The sequence below is a fragment of the Salmo salar genome, chromosome ssa16 (genome assembly GCF_905237065.1).
Source record: "Salmo salar chromosome ssa16, Ssal_v3.1, whole genome shotgun sequence".
Lineage (NCBI taxonomy): Eukaryota > Metazoa > Chordata > Actinopteri > Salmoniformes > Salmonidae > Salmo > Salmo salar.
The window spans coordinates 90621123-90633627 of NC_059457.1; the positions used below are offsets into that span (position 1 = coordinate 90621123).

At 45.6% G+C, this 12505-nt stretch overlaps 1 protein-coding gene across 1 annotated transcript in view; it reads left to right on the plus strand.

Annotated features, from left to right (window-relative positions):
- Positions 1–12505, plus strand: part of LOC106574988 (tudor domain-containing protein 3) — a 66240-nt gene that overhangs the window by 13793 nt on the left and 39942 nt on the right. Inside the window, 1 exon segment of the mRNA XM_045698421.1 lies at positions 11555–11696. Within this exon segment, the coding sequence (XP_045554377.1) occupies positions 11555–11696 (142 nt within the window).

Below are 12505 nucleotides of genomic sequence, written 5' to 3' on the forward strand. Positions count from 1 at the left end.
CTCCTAGATAGGGCCTTCCATCTGAATATCTGGTTATCAATTAATTACTCCTAGATAGGGCCTTCCATCTGAATATCTGGTCATCAATTAATTACTCCTGGATTGGAATAATTGGCCTGGTAGTCCCGTGTGGCTCAGTTGGTAGAGCATGGAGCTTGTAAAGTCAGGGTTATGGGTTCGATTCCCACGGGAGACCAGTATGAAAAATGCTCAGATATCTCTGTTGATGATTCTGGCTATTCCCTACGTAGAGCATTTCTTTTGACCCTATGGGTCTCCCTATGGGTCTCCCTATGGGTCCTCCCTATGGGTCTCCCTATGGGTCCTCCCTATGGTCCTCCCTATGGGTCCTCCCTGTGGGTCTCCCTGTGGGTCTCCCTATGGGTCCTCCCTATGGTCCTCCCTATGGGTCTCCCTGTGGGTCTCCCTATGGGTCCTCCCTATGGGTCTCCCTATGGGTCTCCCTATGGGTCCTCCCTATGGGTCCTCCCTATGGTTCTCCCTATGGGTCCTCCCCTATGGGTCCTCCCCTATGGGTCTCCTTATGGGTCCTCCCTATGGGTCCTCCCCTATGGGTCTCCCTATGGGTCCTCCCTATGGGTCCTCCCTATGGGTCTCCCTATGGGTCCTCCCTATGGGTCCTCCCTATGGGTCTCCCTATGGGTCCTCCCTATGGGTCTCCCTATGGGTCCTCCCTATGGGTCCTCCCTGTGGGTCTCCCTATGGGTCCTCCCTATGGGTCCTCCCTATGGGTCTCCCTATGGGTCTCCCTATGGGTCCTCCCTATGGGTCTCCCTGTGGGTCTCCCTATGGGTCTCCCTATGGGTCCTCCCTGTGGGTCTCCCTATGGGTCCTCCCTATGGGTCCTCCCTATGGGTCTCCCTATGGGTCCTCCCTATGGGTCCTCCCTATGGGTCTCCCTGTGGGTCTCCCTATGGGTCCTTGTCTAAAGTAGTGCCCTGTGGGTCTCCCTATGGGTCCTTGTCTAAAGTAGTGCCCTGTGGGTCTCCCTATGGGTCCTTGTCTAAAGTAGTGCCCTGTGGGTCTCCCTATGGGTCCTTGTCTAAAGTAGTGCCCTATAGAAGGAATAGAAGGCCATTTGGGATGCAAGCCTCGATCTAACAGGCTGATGAAATAACACGTCTTCCTTTTTCAGAAGTACAAAGGAGGCTTCAGATCACCGAGGCTTTAGAATTAAGCCAGCCACTTGATTGGCGTTCACTTGTTCTTTAGAAAACAAATAAACAATGGTTTCTTCCAACCGTGTTAATTGGTTGAGAGAAGGGACGTATCAGAGCAGGAGGAGGCCCTTCTCTGTGTTTCTTAGCTGCATCGTTATTCAGGTGTATATGTGGTATGAAGGTATGAACACTGCATACAATATCACAGCGAATCCTTCCTCTTTAACCCCCTATAACCCCCTATATAAAACTCCCCCATCACTGCATACAATATCACAGCGAATCCTTCCTCTTTAACCCCCCTATAACCCCCTATATAAAACTCCCCCATCACTGCATACAATATCACAGCGAATCCGTCCTCTATAACCCCCTATAACCCCCTATATAAAACTCCCCCATCACTGCATACAATATCACAGCGAATCCTTCCTCTTTAACCCCCTATAACCCCCTATATAAAACTCCCCCCATCACTGCATACAATATCACAGCGAATCCTTCCTCTTTAACCCCCTATAACCCCCTATATAAAACTCCCCCATCACTGCATACAATATCACAGCGAATCCTTCCTCTTTAACCCCCCTATAACCCCTATATAAAACTCCCCCATCACTGCATACAATATCACAGCGAATCCTTCCTCTTTAACCCCCTATAACCCCCTATATAAAACTCCCCCATCACTGCATACAATATCACAGCGAATCCGTCCTCTTTAACCCCCTATAACCCCCTATATAAAACTCCCCCATCACTGCATACAATATCACAGCGAATCCTTCCTCTTTAACCCCCTATAACCCCCTATATAAAACTTAAAACTCCCCCCATCACTGCATACAATATCACAGCGAATCCTTCCTCTTTAACGCCCCTATAACCCCCTATATAAAACCCCCCATCACTGCATACAATATCACAGCGAATCCTTCCTCTTTAACCCCCTATAACCCCCTATATAAAACTCCCCCATCACTGCATACAATATCACAGCGAATCCTTCCTCTTTAACCCCCCTATAACCCCCTATATAAAACTCCACCATCACTGCATACAATATCACAGCGAATCCGTCCTCTATAACCCCCTATAACCCCCTATATAAAACTCCCCCATCACTGCATACAATATCACAGCGAATCCTTCCTCTTTAACCCCCCTATAACCCCCTATATAAAACTCCCCCATCACTGCATACAATATCACAGCGAATCCTTCCTCTTTAACCCCCCTATAACCCCCTATATAAAACCCCCCATCACTGCATACAATATCACAGCGAATCCGTCCTCTTTAACCCCCCTATAACCCCCTATATAAAACTCCCCCATCACTGCATACAATATCACAGCGAATCCTTCCTCTATAACCCCCTATAACCCCCTATATAAAACTCCACCATCACTGCATACAATATCACAGCGAATCCGTCCTCTTTAACCCCCTATAACCCCTATATAAAACTCCACCATCACTGCATATAATTTCACAGCGAATCCGTCCTCTTTAACCCCCTATAACCCCCTATATAAAACTCCCCCATCACTGCATACAATATCACAGCGAATCCTTCCTCTATAACCCCCTATAACCCCCTATATAAAACTCCACCATCACTGCATACAATATCACAGCGAATCCTTCCTCTTTAACCCCCTATAACCCCTATATAAAACTCCCCCATCACTGCATACAATATCACAGCGAATCCTTCCTCTTTAACCCCCTATAACCCCCTATATAAAACTCCCCCATCACTGCATACAATATCACAGCGAATCCGTCCTCTTTAACCCCCTATAACCCCCTATATAAAACTCCCCCATCACTGCATACAATATCACAGCGAATCCTTCCTCTTTAACCCCCTATAACCCCCTATATAAAACTTAAAACTCCCCCATCACTGCATACAATATCACAGCGAATCCTTCCTCTTTAACGCCCCTATAACCCCCTATATAAAACCCCCCATCACTGCATACAATATCACAGCGAATCCTTCCTCTTTAACCCCCTATAACCCCCTATATAAAACTCCCCCCATCACTGCATACAATATCACAGCGAATCCTTCCTCTTTAACCCCCTATAACCCCCTATATAAAACTCCACCATCACTGCATACAATATCACAGCGAATCCGTCCTCTATAACCCCCTATAACCCCCTATATAAAACTCCCCCATCACTGCATACAATATCACAGCGAATCCTTCCTCTTTAACCCCCTATAACCCCCTATATAAAACTCCCCCATCACTGCATACAATATCACAGCGAATCCTTCCTCTTTAACCCCCCTATAACCCCCTATATAAAACCCCCATCACTGCATACAATATCACAGCGAATCCGTCCTCTTTAACCCCCCTATAACCCCCTATATAAAACTCCCCCATCACTGCATACAATATCACAGCGAATCCTTCCTCTATAACCCCCTATAACCCCCTATATAAAACTCCACCATCACTGCATACAATATCACAGCGAATCCGTCCTCTTTAACCCCCTATAACCCCTATATAAAACTCCACCATCACTGCATATAATTTCACAGCGAATCCGTCCTCTTTAACCCCCTATAACCCCCTATATAAAACTCCCCCATCACTGCATACAATATCACAGCGAATCCTTCCTCTATAACCCCCTATAACCCCCTATATAAAACTCCACCATCACTGCATACAATATCACAGCGAATCCGTCCTCTTTAACCCCCTATAACCCCCTATATAAAACTCCCCCATCACTGCATACAATATCACAGCGAATCCTTCCTCTTTAACCCCCTATAACCCCTATATAAAACTCCCCCATCACTGCATACAATATCACAGCGAATCCGGTCCTCTATAACCCCCTATAACCCCTATATAAAACTCCCCCCATCACTGCATACAATATCACCGCGAATCCTTCCTCTTTAACCCCCTATAACCCCCTATAGAAAACTCCCCCATCACTGCATACAATATCACAGCGAATCCGTCCTCTATAACCCCCTATAACCCCTATATAAAACTCCCCCATCACTGCATACAATATCACAGCGAATCCTTCCTCTTTAACCCCCTATAACCCCCTATATAAAACTTAAAACTCCCCCATCACTGCATACAATATCACAGCGAATCCTTCCTCTATAACCCCCTATAACCCCTATATAAAACTCCCCCATCACTGCATACAATATCACAGCGAATCCTTCCTCTTTAACCCCTATAACCCCCTATATAAAACTCCCCCCATCACTGCATACAATATCACAGCGAATCCGTCCTCTATAACCCCCTATATAAAACTTAAAACTCCCCCCATCACTGCATACAATATCACAGCGAATCCTTCCTCTTTAACCCCCTATAACCCCGAATATAAAACTGAAAACTCCCCCATCACTGCATACAATATCACAGTGAATCCTTCCTCTTTAACCCCCTATAACCCCTATATAAAACTCCCCCTTCACTGCATACAATATCACAGCGAATCCGTCCTCTTTAACCCCCTATAACCCCCTATATAAAACTCCCCCATCACTGCATACAATATCACAGCGAATCCTTCCTCTTTAACCCCCTATAACCCCTATATAAAACTCCCCCATCACTGCATACAATATCACAGCGAATCCTTCCTCTTTAACCCCCTATAACCCCCTATATAAAACTCCCCCATCACTGCATACAATATCACAGCGAATCCGTCCTCTATAACCCCCTATAACCCCCTATATAAAACTCCCCCATCACTGCATACAATATCACAGCGAATCCGTCCTCTTTAACCCCCTATAACCCCTATATAAAACTCCCCCATCACTGCATACAATATCACAGCGAATCCTTCCTCTTTAACCCCCCTATAACCCCCTATATAAAACTCCCCCACCCCCATACAATATCACAGCGAATCCTTCCTCTTTAACCCCCCTATAACCCCCTATATAAAACTCCCCCATCACTGCATACAATATCACAGCGAATCCTTCCTCTTTAACCCCCTATAACCCCCTATATAAAACTTAAAACTCCCCCATCACTGCATACAATATCACAGCGAATCCTTCCTCTTTAACCCCCCTATAACCCCCTATATAAAACTCCCCCATCACTGCATACAATATCACAGCGAATCCGTCCTCTATAACCCCTATAACCCCTATATAAAACTCCCCCCATCACTGCATACAATATCACAGTGAATCCTTCCTCTTTAACCCCCCTATAACCCCCTATATAAAACTCCCCCATCACTGCATACAATATCACAGCGAATCCTTCCTCTTTAACCCCCTATAACCCCCTATATAAAACTCCCCCCATCACTGCATACAATATCACAGCGAATCCTTCCTCTTTAACCCCCTATAACCCCTATATAAAACTCCCCCCATCACTGCATACAATATCACAGCGAATCTGTCCTCTATAACCCCCCTATAACCCCCTATATAAAACTCCCCCATCACTGCATACAATATCACAGCGAATCCTTCCTCTTTAACCCCCTATAACCCCCCTATATAAAACTCCCCCCATCACTGCATACAATATCACAGCGAATTCTTCCTCTTTAACCCCCTATAACCCCCTATATAAAACTCCCCCCATCACTGCATACAATATCACAGCGAATCCGTCCTCTATAACCCCCTATAACCCCCTATATAAAACTCCCCCATCACTGCATACAATATCACAGCGAATCCGTCCTCTTTAACCCCCTATAACCCCCTATATAAAACTCCCCCATCACTGCATACAATATCACAGCGAATCCTTCCTCTTTAACCCCCTATAACCCCCTATATAAAACTCCCCCCATCACTGCATACAATATCACAGCGAATCCTTCCTCTTTAACCCCCTATAACCCCCTATATAAAACTCCCCCATCACTGCATACAATATCACAGCGAATCCTTCCTCTTTAACCCCCTATAACCCCCCTATATAAAACTCCCCCATCACTGCATACAATATCACAGCGAATCCTTCCTCTATAACCCCCTATAACCCCTATATAAAACTCCCCCATCACTGCATACAATATCACAGCGAATCCGGTCCTCTATAACCCCCTATAACCCCTATATAAAACTCCCCCATCACTGCATACAATATCACAGCGAATCCGGTCCTCTATAACCCCCTATAACCCCTATATAAAACTCCCCCATCACTGCATACAATATCACAGCGAATCCTTCCTCTATAACCCCCTATAACCCCCTATATAAAACTCCCCCCATCACTGCATACAATATCACAGCGAATCCTTCCTCTTTAATCCCCTATAACCCCCTATATAAAACTCCCCCATCACTGCATACAATATCACAGCGAATCCTTCCTCTTTAACCCCCTATAACCCCTATATAAAACTCCCCCATCACTGCATACAATATCACAGCGAATCCGTCCTCTATAACCCCCTATAACCCCCTATATAAAACTCCCCCATCACTGCATACAATATCACAGCGAATCCGTCCTCTATAACCCCCTATAACCCCCTATATAAAACTCCCCCATCACTGCATACAATATCACAGCGAATCCTTCCTCTTTAACCCCCCTATAACCCCCTATATAAAACTCCCCCCATCACTGCATACAATATCACAGCGAATCCTTCCTCTATAACCCCCTATAACCCCTATATAAAACTCCCCCCATCACTTCATACAATATCACAGCGAATCACGTCCTCTATAACCCCCCTATAACCCCCTATATAAAACTCCCCCATCACTGCATACAATATCACAGCGAATCCTTCCTCTTTAACCCCCTATAACCCCCTATATAAAACTCCCCCCATCACTGCATACAATATCACAGCGAATCCTTCCTCTTTAACCCCCTATAACCCCTATATAAAACTCCCCCCATCACTGCATACAATATCACAGCGAATCCGTCCTCTATAACCCCCCTATAACCCCCTATATAAAACTCCCCCATCACTGCATACAATATCACAGCGAATCCTTCCTCTTTAACCCCCCTATAACCCCCTATATAAAACTCCCCCCATCACTGCATACAATATCACAGCGAATTCTTCCTCTTTAACCCCCCTATAACCCCCTATATAAAACTCCCCCATCACTGCATACAATATCACAGCGAATCCGTCCTCTATAACCCCCTATAACCCCCTATATAAAACTCCCCCATCACTGCATACAATATCACAGCGAATCCGTCCTCTTTAACCCCCCTATAACCCCCTATATAAAACTCCCCCATCACTGCATACAATATCACAGCGAATCCTTCCTCTTTAACCCCCTATAACCCCCTATATAAAACTCCCCCCATCACTGCATACAATATCACAGCGAATCCTTCCTCTTTAACCCCCCTATAACCCCCCTATATAAAACTCCCCCATCACTGCATACAATATCACAGCGAATCCTTCCTCTTTAACCCCCTATAACCCCCTATATAAAACTCCCCCATCACTGCATACAATATCACAGCGAATCCTTCCTCTATAACCCCTATAACCCCTATATAAAACTCCCCCATCACTGCATACAATATCACAGCGAATCCGTCCTCTATAACCCCCTATAACCCCTATATAAAACTCCCCCATCACTGCATACAATATCACAGCGAATCCGTCCTCTATAACCCCCTATAACCCCTATATAAAACTTCCCCAATCAAAATCTGTCAGTTTATGCTGGAGATGTTTTTTAGTTGCTTTTTGGATGCGTCTCAATCCATCGTATCAGTCGATGATGTCGCACGTCTGCGGGTGGCAGAGCTAGAGCGGTGTTTGTCAGACTATGAGAGACATCCCGAAAATCAGTCTGTCACGAAACACGTCTGTAGCGTCCGAATGGTTTGGCGTACAGATGAGACTCTCAGGAACACCATGGTTTTCTCCGTTTTTTTGCTCTACGACCCCCCACAAGCCACTCGGGACTTTTCTGAAGTCGGTTCCACCGATCTGCCAACTTCTGTCTGAACAGTTTGGGCTACACATTAATATGACCCCCCTCTGTGGAAAGGTGAGACTCTCAGGAACATGTACTTGTGGGTTGTTTTGCTCTAGGACACCAACAAGCCTCACAAGACTCGTTTGAAGGTCCCCGGGAAACTAGTTTAAAAAATGAATGGGAAGATATATGGAGATAGTTTAGTGCCAACAATAAGAGGTAAAATACATGTCCCAAATAATATAAAAAGTTTCCTGATCTTTCTTATATCTCTCAGATATAGGACAAACTTCCTTATGATTTTTTTGGGGGGGTTTATCTGTTCCATGTAGTGAATCTGTTATTCATTGCCTTTCTATTGTCTAATAGCCGTAAGGCCAAATACAATTTTTCATCAAAAACATATTTTTTTGATACTTCAAGGGGGGGTCTTAAAATTCTAAATCAAATAGCTAAATGATCCTTGGTATGACCTTTTAAAATAAATCCATGTAGCTTAGTAAAGAAATGCCATTTTATAACCTTTTTAAAACAATTCCATATAGCTTAGTAGAACCCCCCCCACCTTGTTACAGGGCTGTTTTATATTTCTTTTGTAAGGAAATGCCATTTTATGACCTTTCACTTGATTTCCCCCAAAATATGTTAGTACTCTGAATGTGTACCTCATGTAAAAGTATAAAAATGACTGAAGAAAGTAACTGTCAGTCATTCGTATGGACTTGGTGGCACATTGTTGTTATCCATTATGAATTACCATTTAGAAGTGGATACAGTTCAAATCACTTCCTGTTGACTATATAGACCTGTAGACTGATGCTGCTTCAGTCCTGTCTACAAATCACTTCCTGTTGACTATATAGACCTGTAGACTGATGCTGCTTCAGTCCTGTCTACAAATCACTTCCTGTTGACTATATAGGCCTGTAGACTGATGCTGCTTCAGTCCTGTCTACAAATCACTTCCTGTTGACTATATAGACCTGTAGACTGATGCTGCTTCAGTCCTGTCTACAAATCACTTCCTGTTGACTATATAGACCTGTAGACTGATGCTGCTTCAGTCCTGTCTACAAATCACTTCCTGTTGACTATATAGACCTGTAGACTGATGCTGCTTCACACCTGTCTACAAATCACTTCCTGTTGACTATATAGACCTGTAGACTGATGCTGCTTCAGTCCTGTCTACAAATCACTTCCTGTTGACTATATAGGCCTGTAGACTGATGCTGCTTCAGTCCTGTCTACAAATCACTTCCTGTTGACTATATAGACCTGTAGACTGATGCTGCTTCAGTCCTGTCTACAAATCACTTCCTGTTGACTATATAGACCTGTAGACTGATGCTGCTTCAGTCCTGTCTACAAATCACTTCCTGTTGACTATATAGACCTGTAGACTGATGCTGCTTCACACCTGTCTACAAATCACTTCCTGTTGACTATATAGACCTGTAGACTGATGCTGCTTCAGTCCTGTCTACAAATCACTTCCTGTTGACTATATAGACCTGTAGACTGATGCTGCTTCACACCGGTCTACAAATCACTTCCTGTTGACTATATAGACCTGTAGACTGATGCTGCTTCAGTCCTGTCTACCAATCAGCCAGTATCGTAGCTAGATCCTAATTTTCAACCAAAATACTCGTCTTACTTTTGGAATGGAAGCACAGACAGATGTTGGTGACTTTCTGAACTCCCTCCCTCCCTCCCTCCCTCCCTCCCTCCCCGGTCTCCATCTCTCGCTTTCTTCTCCTCCCTCGCAATTTCCACTCGTCGGTGGCTGATCCGCTACCAATCCGTTTCCTTAATTACAACTCCATCCAAGCAGCGTCCGCGGCGACCGTGGCTACCAGCCAGCCCCTACAGGTGGAGTGGCCGGAGAGGAGCGCTGAGTCCCACATGCTTCCCTATTATCTATGGACTCTGGTCAACAAAAAAGCAGTGCACTACAAAGGGAATAGGGTCCCATTTGGGACGGAGAGGAGAGCTTGCCCAGAATCTATCCATGAGGAGAGAACAGTACAACCCTTTTATAATGACAACACTAACTAGTGTCTGTTCTGTTGATATCAGCTAGCTCTGATAGTGGAGAGAGGGAGGGAGGGAGGGAGGGAGGGAGAGAGAAAAGGAAACAGAAGGAGATGGATGAGAGGATGGATAGAAGGAAACAGAAAGAGGTTAGTTTGTAACGGCGTACAGCTCCGTTCCACGGTGTCGTTATGAAGCAGTACCCTGAGAGAGGACCCTGCTCCAGCCCCAGCTAGCTCCATGCTGTCCCAAATGGCTTCCTATTGCCTATGTAGTGCACTACTACTTACCCTATTGGGGGGAGGGGGGGGGGGTCTCGTGTCAAACATGATGTCCTATATAGGGGGGAAAGGCTGCCGTTTGAGACCTACTGGGTCATTGGGCTGGAAGTGAAATCCCTAATTGCTGCATCAGCAGCTGGACATCCCTCTAAGTCCCTGTGCTTTTTAATGAGAGGACTAGGGGCTGAATTCCAAATGGCACCTTATTCCCTATAGGGCCCTGGGCAAAAGTAGTGCACTACATAGGGAATAGGATCCCGTTTGGGACGCGGACCGGGGGCTCAGAGCTGGTGGTGATCAGAACAGGGCTGTTAATTTAAAATGAGAATCGGCCTGCACCGGGGACGGGATTATTCCTAGGGTATGTCCCAATTTGGCCCCCTATTCTCTATATAGTGCACTACTTTTTACCACAGGCCATGCCCTATCCAGACCACTAAATGACACAACTGTGCTATTTTAGGACACAATCCCTAGTCTCGCTAGTCTCACCATCCTACTGCAACACAGCGTGTCATTTAGAAGAGTGGTCTGGATAGGGCATGGTCGGACAGGACAGAGGGGAGAGGTTTGTGGGTAACGTAAGCTAAGCTGTTCTTTTGGCATGGCTAGCCCTGTTGGACAGTAGCCACCACAGGCATAGCTGGCTGGATGAAGTGTTTTAGGAGGGAAAATGAATCGTGATGATTTGTGATTTTCTTTTCTAATTAAAGCTGGGCCAAAAGTGCTTTCATATCAATACACTGTTTGTACTGTCTGTTGTTTATGTCGTCCTTACACAGATAGAAATCTACTGTTTATCAATCTCCCTGTTGTTGTTGTCCTGTCCAATATTAGGTTAACATATGATCTGTGCTTCCATTCCTTCGCTGTAGCCAATCTGTATTAAATGTAACTGTAAACATGTTCCATGTTTATTATAATCTCCTTGTTTGTTTGTTTGTTTTGGCATTGGTTTAAGCTTCCTTAACCTCTGAATTGATTTGATCTACTTAGAGCTCTCCATATAATACAAAATGGATCCTCTATGGAGCTGTCCTCTGGCCTCCCTAATTCACCCCCTGTATTGTGTTTTTTAGCCTGAACACCCCTCCAGGAACCAAGGTGAAGGTCCTTGGTACGGTCCAGGTGAAGAATGGCATTCTGCTTCTGGACGACTCCAAGATATCCGTCCTCGGAGGGGAGGTGGACCACATGATGGAGAAATGGGAACTGCAAAGGGTGAGGAGGAGTTTTACCCTTCGTTTTACAGCAGACTGTCTCTGTGGGTGTGTTCCAAACAGTTCCTTATTCCCTACATAGGGCATGCACTTCAAAAGTAGTGCACTAGACTCTTTATACTATACAGGGAATAGAGAGCCTGCGCCTCAAATGATAGTGTTTATTACGCTGTTACTGGACAGCTGTTCATCCTATCTGGTTCAAAGGACCATGAAAAAGGCTGTCCTGAAGGGCGTACTGAAGGGCGTACTGAAGGGCGTACTGAAGGGCGTTCTGAAGGGCGTACTGAAGGGCGTTCTAAAGGGCGTACTAAAGGGCGTACTGAAGGGCGTACTGAAGGGCGTACTAAAGGGCGTATTGAAGGGCGTTCTAAAGGGCGTACTGAAGGGCGTACTGAAGGGCGTACTGAAGGGCGTACTGAAGGGCGTACTGAAGGGCGTACTGAAGGGCGTACTGAAGGGCGTACTGAAGGGCGTACTGAAGGGCGTTCTAAAGGGCGTACTGAAGGGCGTACTGAAGGGCGTACTGAAGGGCGTACTGAAGGGCGTACTAAAGGGCGTTCTGAAGGGCGTACTGAAGGGCGTACTGAAGGGCGTACTGAAGGGCGTACTAAAGGGCGTTCTAAAGGGCGTACTGAAGGGCGTACTGAAGGGCGTTCTAAAGGGCGTTCTAAAGGGCGTACTAAAGGGCGTTCTAAAGGGCGTACTGAAGGGCGTACTGAAGGGCGTACTAAAGGGCGTTCTAAAGGGCGTACTGAAGGGCGTACTAAAGGGCGTTCTAAAGGGCGTACTGAAGGGCGTACTAAAGGG